The following is a 19,924-nucleotide window of genomic DNA, read 5'->3' as shown; positions in this document are numbered from 1 at the left end:
CTCGCAAACATGCATGCCAACCAAAAGTCAGAAACAGCCAGAAATAGAAAATCAGATGCACAAATCACCCTCCTTCCTGCTTCCATGCATTTCTAAGTTTTCTTTAACGGAACCTTCACCCAAAAGTAAATTTGTTAAAAGATAGTTCAAGACTCCTAGGCTATTTCATTTCAAAGATGCTATGGAAAGAAGTATCAGTTGTTAGAAATCACGCTGTATTAGTTTTCAAACATACACACCATAATGAGCCAAAATAACTTCTGATTTATCTTTACACACCTGCCTCTTACCGAAATGAAGTTTAGGAAAGATTCTTTAAAAATGTTAAATAGCTTAAAATAAACCAATAGTATCTTATTCCCTAATAAAAATGTGTAGCAGCAAAATAATTCTCTTCTACACTAGAACCCTGTTAAAGCTCTGAAGAAAGCAGGAAAATATTATTAAAAAAATATAATCAATACTCATGTAGTGTCTAAAAACTACAATTCCTTCTGTTCAAAAGCATCTCCACAGGGACTCATAAGGAAATAGAGTGGTCAAATTTCTTAAAAACTAGTAAATTAGAAAGATAGGCCAGTTTATTCATCAAAACTGCTCACAGTTTACGTTCAGGAGACAGGGCTTGATTCTCTGTTGCTGATTCCTCTTCAGATTTAATTATATTAAAAAAAACCCCAACACCACCATTTCTGAGTACACAATTTCCTGTGGCTCCTGGCTGGTGACCACCACAAAAATATCCACAATTGTCTATGTTGCATATATAGAATGAAAGCAATGCAGGCTTATACCAGCCTGTGGACCAGTAAGGTGGAGAAAAGTTAGGAAAACGGAAATACAGGCCACCCATATTGAATTCAAATCCATCAGACATGGTTTGTGACATTATTTCACCAGACCGTTGTGCTGTCAGGATGAGAGATCATAATTTTTTTTTTTTTTTAAACACACTTTAATGCTCATAATATTAGTAAACCACAGTATACTGGAACAAAGCCTTGGGTTAGACTGTAATATAAAAAAAAATTCACACTCCTGACATAAATTTGAGAAGGCTTTGTTTTTGCAGCACTGAATCTAACAATCTAAGCACTGCATTCATTTTTAGGAATGTTTCTTACTTTTCCTCTCAGTATTTAGGTGGGAAAATACATTAATACATCTAGACATTAGTGCAATGAGCATCTTCTACTCCAATAACTGTTAAAGATCTCTTTTGTAACAACAGTTTTGATTCTTAGGCCCACCTAAGACCACCTAAAAACTTGGTCAAAACAAACTATAAATTTATAAAGATTTAAAAACTATTTCTCAATACAAAGATAGCGTGCTCAGTTTTAAGAAAAACAGACAAATCTTATGTACTTAATTTCCTTCCTGATTAAACTCCCCTTTTATTTAAAACTACAAGTTTTTATCAGATATGAGTATAAGTTTTAAAAAGCTTATTTTTAACTCAAGAACATAGAGCTGTAAAAGCAAGTACTTAGTGTACCTAAAACCTCATTAGATTGATCTGTATTATACTTAATCACTGAAATGGAAAACTAAGAATATTAATATGGCAGCTTTGACATCACAACAATTGATGCAAATTCTAGGGTCTAACTTGATAATTCCTGCATGCTTCCCCCAGTGAAAGAGTGGAACTATTGTCATATTATAAGCATATGTGTAGTTGAACCTTACTTCATTTTTCTAACAGGGAATTGTGACAAAAAGCTGGAATTCATTTTCTAAAATAATACATCTTATGTGTCAATAAAAAGAACCAAGAGAAGTCACAAGACTTAATGAGGTTGATTATAAGGCAGAGATCTCAAAAGGATATTATCAACTCTAAAGCAAGCCAAATGTCAAACTCAGGTTAAAAATAATTCCAAGTACTCTGTATATTCTTCCACACTTTGGGATATTCCCTTCTAGATTAATGCTTTCTTACTGTTTTCCCCCTCTCGATGTATTCAAAACACTTATCAAAAGAAAAATAATCAAGTAGGCAGTTGAAACTAAAGGTACCTTTGCAGACACATAAGAAAATAAGCAGTCATATGCATGTGAAGTCACTCTGGGCTAAAAGAACAACTCGTGTACAAAGCTGTGCATGCATTTAAACACTCATCATATCCAATGGGTAAACAGTGCTCTTGTATCAACAGGAACAGAATGTCTCACAGCTACCCACTGTACTAGCATTATTTTAGCATTTCACATCAGCAGTATTCTTAGCCTTACAAAGTCTTTTGAGAGAATGAAGTAGAGGCTAATGATTTGTATTACATAGAAGTCAGTAGCAGAAGAAAGAACTGAAACCATAGCACTTTCTCATCCATTTTAATTAAAACCTGGGAGGAATAGTAGCTAAAAGGAGAAAATCAAATCTCTACTAGCAGATACTTTATACAATGGACATTACAAACTGAATAAAAAGAAAAAAATTTGTTTCTGCAGTCTGTTTCTACTCAGCCTTATTTTGATAGTGACAGCATTTTGAAGCCATGAAAGAACTTAAGAGCTTGAACAAGATCCATCCATTTGTTAACTGATACAAGCACAGGCTGTAAGGTTTGGGTCTGACTTTTATTTTAGTACTAATAATAAAACTGTAGTTTAATCCTCTGGAAAAAAAGAAAAAATCAATCATTTTACCTCCTCTCAAAGCACCTTTCCCCTTTGGCTGCATATGACATTAAAGGTTTCAAATGTCATACTTGTAAACTATTTGGAATTAAAAGATGTCTCTATGAAACTGCTATATTAAATGGATCCTGAAGTTGTTTATGATTTAAAAGAAGGATAGGAATTAGTTACTTGAAAGATCTAAAAAAGTGGAAAGGAAAAAGAAATAGGCTCTTAAGCCTCCCAGAAATAAAACCCACTAAATTAAGAACTGTAAGAATTAAGCGTTATGACTCCTTTAACCTTAAACATGACTATTAGCCCACTACAGAAGTAAACCAAACAATTTTGCTTCTATAAAGCAAAAATTTGTTAATAGTCGGTATAATGCCAACACAGAAGCTTTATTACACTTTAAATGATGAAAGTAGCACTTCTGTAAAAACTCCCTCTCATCAACTTTTATAAAATCCAGTGGGTTATAGATTAAAAGTTATATTTGCTCAAAGCCACATACAATGAAACCCCATTCTGGCTACTTTGTCTGGACAATTTTGCAAGATGAAGAATAATGACAGTAAAAAAACCTTTAAATTTCTTCACTAATGTTAGATTTCACTTCACTACAACATATATCATCACGCTCAATTGTATCCTTCAGGTCAACATCCGAAAAGAGTATTAGATAGTCACTCATAACATAGAAAACAGAGTGCCATGAAGGGGGAGTGGGGGAAAAAAAACAGACCATGTTTGATCCTTGCTCTTTAGGCATTTATTTTTTCCCCTGTTAGTTTTCATAATTCTCCTGAATATAAAGCCATTTGGAACTGACATTTGTTTGACTTGTTTCTGAAGCAATCATGTCCATTATTCCCTTTATACTTCTTTTATAGTACATGATGTATATCTAATACTTGGGCTAAGAAGCTGGTGCTATTTCTATTATTTATAAATACTGTTTTTATTTCTTTTAATAAAGTTATTACTGAAATTAGACCGAAATCACTTGCACATTTTCACCTACTTTAAATGAAGCATCTGCTGGAAGGACTGGGCTTTGTATGTCACCTTCTGACACCAAGTCAGAAGTAGGTACACACAGTCTTTGTAGGTACATACATCTTTGTGAAAATAAAGACTTTAGGATAGGAACACCAACAACTCATCAATCTATAAATAAGTGGACTATAAGGTGTGATATAAACTTTTCAGCTGTTTTAATGACGTTTCTCTGCAAGTAACCTATGGCATGTTGAATATACCATTTTCAAGTATTTCCCCAAAGAAAATGCTATATTTGAGATGGCAACAGTAGGACAGCACACTCATATTACACCCCTTTGTGTAGCTATTAAATACCTACTCTGTCACTGAGTTCTACTTCAGCAGCAGTAACTTTAGCCGAAGTTGATGTTCAGTTCCACTATGGAAGATCACTGCACATCACAACACATGCTGAAAAGCTATACCTCTTACTCTTTCATTATCAAGACTACAAAATATGCCTTAAGGAAGGGATAACTATTCAAACCCTATAAAGTGACATTTAAGTATCGCTTAATGTTCAAGATGTATACATTATCAGGGAAAGCTAGTAAACTCAAAGTTACAGGATAGCAGCATCCTTAAATTAAAGTAAATAAATGCAACTATATTGCAAGTGTCTCTCCAGTGAACTATGATACATAACGAACAAGAAGAATATAGCTATGTTCTATAGCTGCTGTCTTCCAAAATAGCTCCATACATTAAGTTATTTCAACAACAGGGGAGAGTATTTCCCTTTTATCCAGGGCCTCTAATTTTGTTTTATATTTTGAGTCTTTACTGAAAATAAGATATGCCATCAGGACAAAACAACAACTTTAGCTGTTTTCCTCTCTGAAACAATAAAGTATCATAAGACGCTCCAATAAAGCCAGAAAAAGAAAAATCTTATCATAGGGCCTTAACTGCTGAAGAACAAACAGTATTTTTCTTAACAAATCTTTGTCCTTTCTTTTTCATTCCAGTCTTTTACCATTCCTTCTCTCCTCATCTTCCTCCTCTCTTATTATTTGTACACAACAAGTGGCACAAAAAATCAAATCCTTTTGTGAAGTGCATAACTCAGATGAGAAACACAAGAATTATTCATTGAAACCACAGGCTAAAGTGCAGGAGTTTGACCAGCCACTCCCACATTGCAGCAAATTTTTTCTGTGGAAGAAAAGATTTAACTGATGAAAGAACTGTTGGATATCTGGTTATTGAATACATATGCAATCTCAAACTAGCTTTATGTTTAACACCCTATGCCCCACACTTGAAAATGATTTGTAGAAATATGGTGGGAAGATGCTACGGGGATAGATATTGCTACAAGAAAGCATGGAGAAGTAAGTAGAAAAAAATAGCAATTCGTATTCTAAAGATCAGAATACAGAAGGCATGAGTGCTCCCTGAATCTCTATGAAGTCAGAGATATTTGAGGGATCTTCTGTTTAGTGTTCAAGTAGACAAACCAGAAGAGTAATACTCCCACAAGAGTGGAAATATCTTTAGTTTAATAAGATATAAATAAAAATTACAAGAACAAACCCAGAAACCTCTGAGGAGATGGATCTCAAATGTTAGAGGATTTTTTTGAGGAATAACTTCCCCACCATGACAGCCACTGTTACTTTGCTAACCTTGACAATGCTCAGGTATCTAAAATGGTCCTTTCTCTTCGTTCACTAGATCGCTTGGGCATCCTTCTGTTCTGTCACAAATGCCACAAATTTCAATATAAGAAGTCTCTGACTTTTGTAACCTAGAAGTACAATAATGCACCATCTCTAACTGGTCTTACAGTAATTTCAGGATTGGACTCTAGGAAAAAAATTAATCTTAGATAGGCTGTCAGTCAGTAATAATAAGATTTACTGTGTAACAGGAATGAAAAAAGACACCCGTCTCTAAAAAGATACCTGTTTCAGTATAAATTCACTAGTTTTAGACTTCAAAAATCATTACGTATCTTCTGCCTCATAAGTGTCCAGTTACTCTAATGCCAAAGCTCTTCCAATTCTCAAGAGCACTTTTATTTCTTGAAACACTCCAGGAAAAGACAAGTATCAGTGAATTACAGCTTTGTGACTTACTAAGCTTGCTACTGACCCTAGCACACCCTTTAGTAGTTGGTACTAATGGGTGTTTTTATCACCGAAAAAGATGACGCGCTTCTAATTTCTGTGACATCTGTCCTATCAGTCCTGAACACAAAACATTCGCAGTACCTAGATCCATGACCTCACAGGTAGCTGAGCATGTTATTGCTCAGGCAAACGTGTTATGAATTCTCAGATGAACTACGGCCAGATGTCAGAGGTGATGAAACTGATAATCCATCAGTAATTTTCTACCCACCACAACAGCTCTGACCCATTGGACTAAATGAGTGGATTTAATCACCAACTAGTCAACTGATCAGAAAGTGCCACAGAGTAAAGAAAATGTCTTGACAAAGAGAAGACAGACACTACCTAAACCACAGTCACAACCAGAAAAAGGTATCTTATCTCAGCATCTTACCCACAGATACAAATTCAACCTAAAATCACATTATATCAAAAAAAGCTTTGTTTATGACAAAGTACAAAACTCCTCTTGTAAGATTTTGCTTAGAGAATAATCTTGGCAATACATCTCAGACTGTTTTTTCTTGTAAATAGAGTAGGTTAAAACCACAAAAAAACCACGCCCTCCAATCAGTTCTGATGAATCAAAGCCCAAATAACAAACAATACAAGCAAAGGGTGCTGCTTTCACAGCAGGTTTTTCAGCACCTTTCTGGATGATGTATTCTACCTCTCGTCCGACTGCTGGCAGCTTCATGACTAAGAAGAATGGCAGGCCAAATCTTGCACCCATCACAAAAGTCCTAAGCAAACTTTTCCTGGCGTGCAAAAAACTGATTGCATAGAAAGTGGTACTTTCCCCAGGTGTTCTTATGGCAAAACAACATGCCTCCCCAGCATCGGGTTATTAATGTCTCATTTTCCTGATGTTCTGTGTTGGCAACCATGACAGAAAGCTTTGAACTTATTTATTCACACTTGTTTAATCCTGTCTCCACACAGCACATCACAGCCTGTGGGGCTAGGAAGATGGATGAGTGAAACCAAGGCCACGAGGGGGTCAGGGTCATGGTGTCGCTGGATCTCATTAACTCCATCACTCACTGTAGCAGGCACTTCAGAGGTCACCTCAACTGAGGAGTTTGGGATAGGCAATGGAAAAATGGCTGGCAAAAGTGTATGTATATTCCCTATAGTTAATGCTATGTATGGAAACAAGTACAGGTCCTTACTTACACTGCACTTGATTTCCTAGTTTACTTGGTTAGAAAAAGGAAAAAAAAAAAGAAAAAAGTTTGGTTTTGGGTTTTTTTTGGGGTTTTTTTGGTTTGGTTTTTTTTTTTTTTACAAATATCCGGAAGCACAAAGGCTGAAGAAAGGACCACTAAAAATCAGAAAAAAATTATCAATTTAGTATTTATTCTGTAACTATTTGCATACGTACTGGCCTAATGGAAAGGGAGCAAAAAGAGTACACAATGTCATAGACTGGCTCTGGTATACAGTGAGAGTGGATGGAAATACAAACATTTTATAGCGCAGTTGTATTGTGCACACTGTGTGCCTGATGAAGCTTCTTTGAAGCACAGAAAGTGACAGATTGCACTAAAACTCCTACGCTGTCCGTTACTTAGGAATTTTAATGTACATCAATGATAGAGCCGACTTTTTTAAAAGATATATGTGTATAGTGTATACGTATTTAACACATATATACACATCTATTTACATATATAAAAGACTATAATATACATAACATATATGTGATCATTAAACAGCCATATACTGTACAGGTCCTAACCAATATTGCCAATACTTCATAATTTTAGAGTTCATATTCCCATAACTTTATTTATAAATGTAATTGTATCCTGTTTGTTTGCCAGTTCTATATGTCACTGTTAGGAACTTAATGACATACAGATACAAGTCTGTTCCTTTCTCACTGCTCTTAACCTCTACTTTTACATCCATTCCTAGTAATGAACTGCAAAAGTGAAATTATTTCCAAGAGAGAAGAAAATTGGTATTATTAAACTATCTTTAAACACTTCTGCAACACTGGAATAAAACAACTGTGAGAGGGATTTAATATGACAGAAACCAAGCTCTCATTTGTTCAGTATGCAGTTGTATAATGAGAAAAGTGACATATAAACCTAGATTCTGCACATATGCACAGTGTATTTATGATAAACAATCAAAATATTTTGATGAATGGCAAAATTAGCAAGTGAATTATACCAAGAATACTCAAAGACAAGCTTTTATTCTAGCAAGTGAAAACAAGTCCTTACAATCTGACCAAGTTATCAGATAAGAAAATCCAGATTAAAAAAAATCCAGGGCTCTGTCCCAAACTCCCCATTTCCAGTTTCACAACAAATGTAAAAGCATGGGCTTCAGTGGAGGTATCAATTAGACTAATGACACTGGTAGGGAAAGAAGTAATTCTACAACAATTTGCAGATCAAACTGTACCACCACCACCTTTTTTGTTGGGTTTTTTTGTTTGCCTTTTTTTGGGGGGAGAGTGTGGTGGGTGTGGTGGTGTTTGGTGGTTTGGGGTTTTTTTGGGGGTGGTTGGTTTGCTTTTTTTTTGTTTTTGTAAGATGTCAGTTTCTTAGACACAAAGGAAACCCTTTTGTTTGGATTTGTGCAATTTCTTTCCTTATGGCCCACTTTCTGAAAAGTTTATTTATATTAAGTGCTCCCAGGGTGTGGGGTGTTTCCACATGTTTCAATAAGATTGTTAGAATCAAAGTTTACATAACACGTATAAGTTCTATTTAAAAGTCCAAAATTTACAGGAAGCAATATATTCAGAATCAGATATTGCTCAAATGGGAACACAATCTAAACAAAATCATGAAAGAAGTCACCTGTCTTTTATAGCAGGCAGATGGAGGCAAATAAAATGAAGAATATCCCTCATATTCTTAAGGTATCATACTACCAATCAAAAGATTTGGCTTCTGCTCATGGTTCTGCAATGAACATGATACATGACCTTGAACAGATGGCTCTGAATCTCAAAGAAAACATGACTGATGTTCAATATTGCCACCACTGACTTTTAGGCATGCATCTCTAGGTGTGGAATTTACAGGTTTTTCAGGTAATTAAGTTGCTTCTACAGTAGAATAAGAATTGTATATATGCTAATTGAATGAATAGGTGCTCTACCGTATGTATCTTTAGCACCTAGAGTGACTTGAACCACATTTCCCAGCTGAGTGTCCAAACTGCAGGCTACTTATCTCCCCCTCCAACAATCCAAAAAAGTGAACATAATTTAATCAATCCAAGAATTAGACTACTTGAGGAAGACACGATTTCTAGTTGCTGATCCTAAATTTGAAATATAGAAGAAATACATAAAAATGAGAAGCCAGAGTTAGAAACAATGCAGATGGAACACAAAAGCAAATACTTTCAAAAAATAATTTCCAGTTAATTTTTTTTGCCATTTAATCTTTAGTAACCAAGATGCTTTGCTAGAAGAAAAAGCCATCCTGACATACCTTGAAAAGATTCATTTGACTTTCCAGTTTGCTTCAGTAACTTCCAATTTATACCCAAACTATGCTCTCATATGGGCTTTGTTATCAACTTAATTTAAAAACATCCTAAATATTCTATACTTCAAGAGAAAACTGAGGTGCAGACACATCTCTTTCATAAAGACAATCCTGCAGTAAAGGTAAATATCTCTATGATTAAGGTGAGTGTTTCACCCATAACAGATGCTTTCAACTACTACAGGTTCTCCACAATATTTGCCTTTTTCTGATTCTAAGAAGGAAAAACAATTGTAGTTCCCCAGAATCCATAAGGAAAACGAGCCACTTAAAGTGTTTAAGCTCATGTGTTCTCCTAAACAGTGTCTTTGTTTGTCACTATCCACGATAGACCATTGGGGTAGATGGACCAACTGGTGTGACCCCATAGGGCATTATGCCACTGTCTCCAATGTAAGAGAGGAAAGGTCTCCTGAAAACTGAGATCACAGTCCAAGTTTTCAAAATCAAGACACAATAAAAATGTATCTTTCTCAAAACCACCATGTGACCATATTGCAGCCAAAAAGTCTCTTCACACTAACAGCTGATAATCTGTGTATTCCTAAGGCTACATGTGCATGTAAAACCTGTGAAGAATTTGCATCTATCATGGAAATAAATTGAAAGCTGTCCTGAGGACACTACTTTCTTTCATCATCACTAATTTGTCTCTTCCATATAAAATAAAAACTAAAAACATTTATATAACTACCTCAACGATGCTGTTCTGGACAGAACACAGGAATTCTTACATCCTAACCATGCTCGAAGTTCCATTTAATATCTGTCTCTGCTAAAATACAAAGTGATCATCCTATTATCTGTCAGCTTTAGGGGTTTATAATACTGTCAGTCACCAAGTGCACTACATATAGCACTGAATAATTCCAAAAGTTGAAGTCAGAGGGTTGCAATGAATTCCTTTGTTCTTTTTCCACACCTACGTTCTTTTAAAATATACTTGTGTGCATTCACATATATAGCAGATGGGGAACTTTTAGCATACATTATGATCTAAAAAATAATTCAAAGTATTAACCAATGTAAATTCTTTTGTAAGATTTCTACTCACCTTATCTGCTTGAACTGAGGATATTTTTCCTCAGGTTCTCCTGTATGAATTGGTGTTTTGAGATCGTAACAGAAGCAGAATAAGAGTCAGTGAAACGATTTCTTTCCAACAGGCAATGTTCATGTGGCTCAACATTGCTGGGTTGGCATTCTGTTCGTAGGCTGACAGAAACTTGTTTCTTTCCCATTTATTTCATCAAATGATTTTGCATAAGGGTTGGGCAAGAGGCAGGTTCAAATCCAATTAGTAAAACCAAAGTCCTCCAGCAAGATGCAGGTGGATTTAGAAACTGCCAATTTTGAACGCCAAGGCCACCTTCTACTTCAGCATACAAGATTAGGCAACAAGCCCAGCAGGACCCAACAGGAGGATCACATTAAACAGGAAGAACTGGATGACATCAAAGACTAGTGTAGGAGACACTAGACTAAGTGGAATAATAATAGGAAGTGCAAGGTCATATGCTTTTGAACTGATCACAGGGAAGTTTGCTGTAAAGTAGAAGCTCATCTGTTACAAATCGTAGAGGAAGAGAAAGATCTGCATCAGATTACTATAGAATGACTATGAGCTATCAAATGCTTAGAAAAGTTAAACATGACCACAGGACTGATAGATAAGGGAACAGTGAAGGCAGTTATTAACATTAGTTCACAATGCACAGCACACAAGTCTTGAAATATTATATGTAATCTACCCACCCGTGTCTCAGAAAATGGATGCAGACTAGAACAGGTGAAGAATGACTACTAGGATCAAGCAAATTTTTTCCAAGACATGAGCTTTTCTTGTTTAACTTAGCAGTAGCAGAGATGAGAAGTGATACCACTGTGGTCTATAAATACAAAGGAGAGAAAAGAACTGAACTAAAGGAAAGTTAGATCACAAAACCAAACATAAATAAAGCATGTTTATGGTTACATTGGAAACATTAGAACTATTTTTCTCACCATCGGAAGACAAGTTCCAAGACAGGTTTCCAACAGAAACAGGGAACGGAGTGAGCTCAGGGATGAAGGGGAAAGCAATCAAACTGCTTTTCAAAGTGCAGCTTGAAATGTTTCTAAATGGAATTACAGAATACAGCTGTGTAGAATACAGGGGACTCACTGATCCAGTTCTTTACATCTCTACATCCTTTTGTACAGTGGCAGATAGGTCTATGAGACAGCAGAAAGTGACTGTGTACACCTCCCTCCTCTAACATGATGAAGCAATTTCCAAAGTATCAGTATACATTCACATCACTGCCACTTGAAAAATCCAAGCAAGAGGAGTGCAACAAAACCATCACTTCATGTCCCACATAAATTCCAAGTATTAGAAACTCATTCAAAGTATAACATCTGTGGGAGCATTTGAAGTGGAAGTATCACCAAAGCCATAATTAAATTTTAGTCCTTTAAGAACAGGAACAGAGGGAAGAACATATCTGAACAAAGACAGAAAAGAAAAAAATAAGGAAGAAGAATAAGGGTCTGGCGTCGTCAAATATAACAATTATCAGAATAAAAAGCTATATACATATATATGTGTATATATAAAACATCCACCAATCTCACCTAATAATTACTGTTAATTACCACAGTAATGAACTTTGTTAGAATTGAGATTATGCAACATTTGCAAAGGAACGGTCTGAAGTACTGTTTCAAATGAGTACTTTTTTTTAAGCCTATCTGACACAGCAGAATAGTACATGTCTGAAGCATATGCCAACAATAGCTAGTATTTCAATTAACATTCAAATAGTGCTTATAGGCTCCTGAGCAAAGGGAACAGAGTTGTAAAAATGCAATGTTATCTTGTTCTTCTTTATTTCCCAGATGAACTAAAAATCAGAGAAATGTCAACCAAAAAAATCAGTACATGATGACACACACACTAACAGACCAGCCAATAGCTGATCTCCTTCAAGGTTTCTGTAAAGTCATCAGTAGTTCATTAGCTTTCAACATTTTATCAGGTAGAGCATTCAAAGATATAAACAGCAGGATTTGCTTTAAAAAATAAAATCAAAGGCAAGGAGAAGAAGGAAGTCGACAAAAATGAAATGAGGAAATGTGCAACAGATTATTAGAAGAAGAATCAGACTGAGCGCACTGCTAATAGCTTCTAAAAATGTAACACTGACAGTTTTCTTTTAGGTGGGGGAAAAAAGGTAGATCCTGGGGAGAAGAATTCAAGGAATAAATTAGCGGTCCTACAGAAAGCTTCTCTAACCATTTCTGGATGTGAGAAACTATTTCTGCTACAGGAATGCTGGGGATGATATTAGACTGTATGACTACACGGTGCAAGAGAGCACATTGCAAAGACATGCTAACCAGTTCTGAAGGAATTAATTCACGTAACGGAACTTCCAGCTGTTAAGGAAGCTTTTTGCTGGGCTGGTGTACCCTTCTCAGCACACATGACCAGATGAACTTAAGTGCTCACAACAAACACCCTTCTGGTACCCAAGCCTGCTTGTTTTGTGTGAACCTTGTATCTCTTTATAGCTCATTGTGCTGTGAGGACCTACCAAGAAAATCTATTATAAGATGACCACAGTACGAAACGAGCAAGAAAAAGAAAACAGAGAACATGAGCACAGTCTGGAGAAACCTACAGACACTGTAGAGCTTGTTATTATGACTGAAATCATGTTAAATATCTTTGGATCCACCATCAGAGTGACAGCTCTTAAATGTGAAGGGTCACTAGCATTTTTAGCCTTGAACTAAACATTTAAACCTGCATGTCCAAGTAGAGCTCAAAGGATAAGAAATGAAGATGTAACAATGCAGTCACCTGTCTAAATCCTAGTGGACGATCATGGGAAGTACTGTTCTTGTCCATGTTGAAGGCATCAATGCTGAAGCACAATCTTAAACAGTTTTTAAGAAATGTGTTAACAACAGGAGACGCAGTTTAGTTTATCCTGATGAAAAGCACCTCTATAATAAAAATTCTAGTTCACTCTGGCTGCTGGTACAAAAATCACACCCTCTCAAATATCTAGGTTTCTTATCCCAGGTGAATTCAGAAGCAGCAGAAACACATACTCAGCTGAAAGCTAAACTAAAAAAGTAAATAATCAGAACCACTTTTTTGGCTCAAAAGGAAACCTTGTGATGAGACATCAGTCAGATCTTGATTTATCTGATATAGCTTCACTCATTGGTATTTATTAACCTCTTTAATTTCTAATAGTGACTGTAAGAATTAATTATGACCTATACAGAAATGCTGTATTATGTAATGGTTTCTAACAATGGTATTCCCAATGGCTTCATCCTAATCAACAGAAATTGCTTATTGCAAGCTTCAGAAGTACAGAGGTTTGAAGTGTTCCCCCTCATCTTATGAGATCTGCCTTTTCCCTGATTATTTAATCAGATACCATTTTATTTATTTTCTTCTATGAGGGGAATTTTATTTTCATTAACTGTGCTGTAATAATAGTCATGGTTTGTTATATTTCTTCTTAGAGAAATGTACAGTAAGAAAAAGCATGATGCTTTTCAGTGTTCTGATATGGCTCATCCACAGGACCACAGTCTCTAGCATTTCAATTTCTGCAATAATTACTTCTGTCTTCATGAGAGCAAAAGACTACCAGCTCAGACAGGAAGCTTTTCACACTCTGTTGAGAAGGATGAGGGCAAGAGAGGTATAAGTAAATGAATAGGATGTACTTTCCACGTGCAAAAGTAACCCCAAAGCAAATCAGTCTTTGAAATTGCCAGTAACAGAATTAATAACAATTTTTATATTTAAGTCTTATGTTGAACAGAGACTAGATGAAAGAAATCATCCACCCATTTTACAGGTCACATACATTGTGCTCTTTTTTTATCCTATTTTACAGGTGGTCTTTACCCTAAATATCTCAAATGAAATTATTATCTCCATTATTATGAACATATTGCAGCCTTTTGCACATGTTCCAGCAAATAGTCATTAGCATTATGGTACAGAGATGATTGCATAGCATATATTTTATACCTCTCAGCCTTTATTCACCGAATATTAAAATATATCTGTTGTATTCATAAAATTACTGTTGCCCATGTTTAAGATCTGGCTTATGCTTGCTTTGGAATACACCTGTGACTCTTCACACTAAACTCTGAACTACTATAACCTCTCGTTACAGATAAAAACATAATTCAGTTTTGGATCTAACATAAACAGGATCATTATGTTTGGAGAGTGTTCCAAAGCCTGTTATTCAAGCAATCTGTGGCATATAAATAATGCAAGACCTCTTCTTTCTCCAAATGACTTCAGTTCAAACACAGACTCAGAAAGATGGAAGCCCAAATTTATACTGCCATTACAAGATTCAATCTATTTCTGGTTCTCCAGTTGAATTATGACTCAGAGTCTTCCACTGTTTTCTATTAGCACCAACCCACATACTCCTACCCTTTGCCAACCCATGCAGAACAGTATCTTACTTGTGAATATTCCTAAGCTTTATTCTTACATTAAAATGGCAGCAAATCCCAGCTAATCTAAAAAGCCTCACGCTTTCTTTTAACGGAAAGTAAGGTAGAAAATTGGTCTTTTTTCCCCTCCCTTGACCCCTGACCTTTGAACCACAACCTCCTTGCCACTAAAGCGTTCAACACCTCATTTAATCTCTCCTCGCTGCATTGGCACAGCACTGGAAAAGGAAAAGGGAAAAAAATAATCTGGGGACTTCATCAATTTTTCATGAATTTTCATTTAGGCCAAAGCCCCCTCTTACAGTGGTCGATAGATCAAGCTGCTGTCACATATTTAACACCTGGGGCTACAGCTGCTCTCTCTGGGGGCTGCCACTGACTCAGGCTAGATCAGAAGCAGCCTGAGTCAGTGTGAGGACCCTCATGCTCTTTCTCTTGCTTACATGTGGCACCCCAGTGCTTGCAACTGAAATCCTAGCTACAGTCACTATTGCAAATGTGTCTCCTGATATTCCCACTGGAAAACTCAACCACATAAGTTCAATCGTGTCAATTCGTACATTGTGGAAAAACTGCTTTTATTTTAAAACTTCTGGCTTTCAAATATTAAAGCAATTTCACAAAAGATCAAACTATTTCAAGCCTAGTTCTCTTTCTAAAATCCCCCCAAGAAAATCTGAGTATCAACATATTTCTAATAATGCCAACACTTGTTCAATTTCAATAAAAAAATTATAATACACAAAATCAAAAGAACGATGTTTTACTCTTTTGAATACAATTCTTCGTAGTTGTTTTAGGACTAGAACATTTATTTTTAATGATTTAACCATAAAATATACAAATTCTGCATCTGAATTTGCCACACATGCAGTGGAAGAATGGTTTTACTGCTAGCATTATCATTATTTTTTCCTTCTGAGGAAGCTCCTAATGAAAAAAGTAATGCACACAAAGCACACTATGGATTAATGCATTAAAAGAAGAACGAAATAGAATAAGTCTTATCAATCCTAAACTGTGGCTTCATATACAAACTCCTATTACTTCCTAAATGTCTTCTGGAATAAAGACTTTCTAAATTAAAGGCAAAAAAATTCTAAAAGTACATTCTGTATGTTAATGATTTTTTAAGTAACTTCCCAAATCACAGTTCTTCACAGTTTCACTGACGTGGAGAAATTTTTTGGAGGACATAAATCAACACAAAAACATCTGCCCTTGATTGTATGCACATGCTCTGAATAGGCATGGTTTTAAAAGCATACTTAAAGGCTTTGGATGGCCTGGTACCTAAATTCATCATGTTTGGGAAAGGTTTTAACTGCTACTCGATCAAAAAAGAGCTTAGGGACTTCAGCAACTTGCAGAAAATCACTCCAAAAAAACAAGGGGCAAAATGATTGCATTCAAGATGGGCCACACTATGCTCTGAATCACTGTATGCCTCAACTGAATTTCACTTAAGAGTTTTTCTTCTGTCTTCACACATGAATATGAATACATCAGAAGATTTTCGATCCCAGTGCTTTTGTGGTAGGTATACACGGGGGGTGGGTGTGTGTGTGTGGAACTAGAAGAGAACGAACCATAATTAACACTGTTTATCACCTGAATACATAAGCATGAACACACTTAACAGAGACATAAAACCAATAAGTATTTCTTCATAAACCATTCAAAAGTTGCAAATGAACATTATTGGTCACTGACAATTTAATAAGCAAAGTAAAACAAATTACTGATTCTTTCACTAAAACAGCAGGCTCAAGCATTTTAAACCTGTAAAAAGCAGCAGTTTGCCTCTAATGGCACAATTTGAGGCCACCTACAGTTAGATAATAATCCAAAACCCTGTTGTCAGCAAAGGACAACTGTCCTTTTTCTGGTGATGAAAACAGCTTGGCTTAGTGTGGAACGAGCATTTTTCAACACCATTACAGATAGCACAAGTAAGACCCGATGGCACACGGCTGTCCCACCTCCTGTGGACAGGGCTGCAGTATCCAGGCAACTCTACACTTTTCAGCAGCAGTTGAGAACAGGTGAGTGAGGACTCACTGTTGACAACAGGCTGTCAGCAACAACTCATTTCCCTAGCAGGCAAATGGACTGCTACAGACCTGCCTATCTTCAGTCCGGAAATGCTGACATTAGAAAAACAGTTAAAAGCCTTAAAATAATTGTTCTCTGCAAGTAATTTGAAAACTTGACTTAGAACCAAAAATCACATTAACAAGTGTCTCAAAACTAAGGGAAACTGGCTAGTTTTGCTATCATCCTCCAGAAGATGCCTTTGATAGACACGTTGAGCATTGGCACGTGCTTTTAACATCAGTGAACCTAAAACCAGCAGTTTCTCTAAAATTAAGTAAACAAGCAATGTACATATTATTTACGGTTTTTCTTCTTTAATGAAGACCTTCCTGTAATCCTTGAGCCATACCATGGCTGTGAAAGACAAAGCACTGTTGAAGTGGAACAGGAGTGCCTGTTTTAGACTGCTAAACCGTTTAATTGGGGAATTCAGTCAGTTAAATTTCAAAGCTATAAAAACAGTAAAATAATCTGGTGTCAGGTGCATGTTGCTATTGCAAAAACTTTGGCTATGGTTTCAGATCTCAGGTTTCACGTTCTATGATCCTGCTCTAAAATACCTCTGACAAAGACACACACTTCTATTATTTTTCAAGTCTTCTACTATCTCGCATACAGTTCACGCATGACCTGCCACCAGCTATAGTGGTTAAAACAGTTACTCCAGAGACTGGGGATACTGTAACAAGGGTCTCTCAGCAGTCACTGAAGTAGGGATCAGTGAAAACTGACGAAATATAGAGCACCTTTAAATTTCAAAATAATAATTTTAATTTGATGACTCCAGGTACAACTTGAACGATTTTCTGAACTTCAACAGGAGATGTCTGAATCTCAACAGGTTTGCAACAAAGATTTCAAAGTGTTTATGCCTCCCAAAGGATTTCTCAGCAGTTTAAAAACCACATGTACAGAGACAGAAATAATCCAGTAAATTTGTCTAGAGTCATACTCACCCAGATTTCAGCCTTCCTTAAATTGATCATCTTCTTGATTCCTAAATACCTACCAAAACTGAGTAACATTCTGTGATACTTTTACTGACAGATACACATTTACTCGTGCCTTGAATGCGTGCCAAAACCATTTTCATTTTTTGTTTGAAACAATTCTGAATCTAGGTTATGACAAGTGAAAGATAATGAACAAGTCTGTTCTACTTGGCCTATACCACCACCTAAATATTTCAAAACCGGCATTTTCTGCAATTTCTGAGAAGACTGAAACCTCAAGATCACATAACATTAGCTATAAAAGTCTGCAGACTGCATCAGGAATAAAGATTTCTCTTCTGTGCTCCCCCCTCCTCCCCCCTTAAACCAACATACCTTCTAATGTGTACTTAAATTAATTCTTTATCAGCTAGGCAATACAAGTTTCTGCTAAAGCCCTACTTCAGTCAAACATATTTTAGTGAAACTACTGCCATGTAAAGAACTGGGGGGGTGGGGGGTGGGGGCGGGGAACCTAGAGTCCAGCAAGAGAAGAACATTCATAAATCTACTAAAATACACCTTTATGTGAAGATACACAGCTACTCTTAGTTGATATTCTGAATAACTAAGCAACAAAAAATAATATAAAACACATTGTATTTTAGGTATAATGAGCTTGTTTGCCATGTGAATATAACGAATGTCTCTGCTAACTCTACCAGAAGCAGATCATGCATGCTGGGTGGTCTCTGAAAGAGCCATGATGACTTCTCTGTTAAGACAAAGAGGATCGATAAAGAATAAGACTGCTCTGGATGATATGAGAAATGGCCAACAATTTCACTTGCCATTCACATAATGAATGAGGCTTGTATCAAGTTTATGATAGAGGAGTATGTATGGAGGTTTCCAGCAGTACAGAGCATGAGTCACCAAGAAGCTGTCTACTTCTGTTGAGGTAACAGATGACTAAATAAAGAGAAACAGACAGTGCACCTTATATTAAATGGTAGGTATTTTTCCACATTAGTTTCAGTATAAGCAGCTTTAGTTATAACTTAAGAATTAGATTGTTCTTTAGAGGAAGATTAGCCTTTGTCCATGTTTGTGCCAATCATGATTATACACTGGCTAGAACCTTGCTTCAGTATAAATCAGGTATTCTGTATGGTCACTGCTACTGTATAAGCTCATGTTGAAATGCCTTGACTAAGAGCTATAGCTAATGACAAAATGCCATACTTATCTACATTGGTTATCTCCCAGACTGCTGACTGTGTGCAAGTGCTGGATGACAGCATAAAAGCAACTATAAAGTTTTTACACAGTGCTAATCATATAAAGCTACTCACATGCCACTTCCAGAGATGCATTGCGACTCACAGCTTCTCCAAGATAGTTCCTTGCTACGCATACATAACTTCCTTCATCAGGTTTACTCCTGCGTCCATGCACGATACGCAAGAAAAATAAAGATCCGCTGGGCAACAGCATGCGGTGGGAACGCGGATCATCCTTGTCTGTTTCCACTCGCTCTCCATCCTTGTACCACTCAATAGTAGGAGTTGGCCGTCCTTCAGCTTTACAGTTCAGAGTTGTTGGCTCTCCTTTAGAGACTATCACGTCTGAAGGATGCTCAACAATCCGTGGTGGAAAGTCCTCCTGGCGGAGACGGGATCCTAGAGGAAAAGGAAAGGAGAGAGGGAGGAAAAAACAATTTATTTTAACTTCAGGCTTCGCAAAGAGTTCTCACAAGTTAATCTTTTAATGCCACAAAAATTTTCAAAGAAAAGAAAATATGAAAACCTGTACACATCTGATATCAGGCAAAATGATATCAGTCTGTATCAGAGACTTTCAAAGCTAAAAAACTGAGTTGGACTACAGATATATACCTCTAAGGCATTATTAAATCCATACCACATGCAGACTGGGCTCAAAGGATGATCTCTTACACATACATGCTTGACAATCTTTTCCTTGTTCCAATAATCTTTCTATTTACATTTGCTTCTAGATCCCTGTGCTTCAGGATTCCTCTCATGGCTACCATCTCTCATCTGCCAGACTCAACAGACAGACATCCAAAAGCACT

At 36.4% G+C, this 19,924-nt stretch overlaps 1 protein-coding gene across 1 annotated transcript in view; it reads right to left on the bottom strand.

Annotated features, from left to right (window-relative positions):
* The window catches only part of ROBO2 (roundabout guidance receptor 2), a 468,174-nt gene that overhangs the window by 398,177 nt on the left and 50,073 nt on the right, over window positions 1–19,924 (bottom strand). Inside the window, exon 3 of the mRNA XM_059820733.1 lies at window positions 19,182–19,508. Within this exon, the coding sequence (XP_059676716.1) occupies window positions 19,182–19,508 (327 nt within the window). The remainder of the gene's footprint in view (window positions 1–19,181; window positions 19,509–19,924) is intronic.

This window comes from Gavia stellata, chromosome 1 (assembly GCF_030936135.1).
Source record: "Gavia stellata isolate bGavSte3 chromosome 1, bGavSte3.hap2, whole genome shotgun sequence".
Taxonomy (NCBI): Eukaryota; Metazoa; Chordata; class Aves; order Gaviiformes; family Gaviidae; genus Gavia; species Gavia stellata.
The sequence above is the reverse complement of the archived record's forward strand: the minus strand, read 5'-3'. Positions and strand labels throughout refer to the sequence as shown.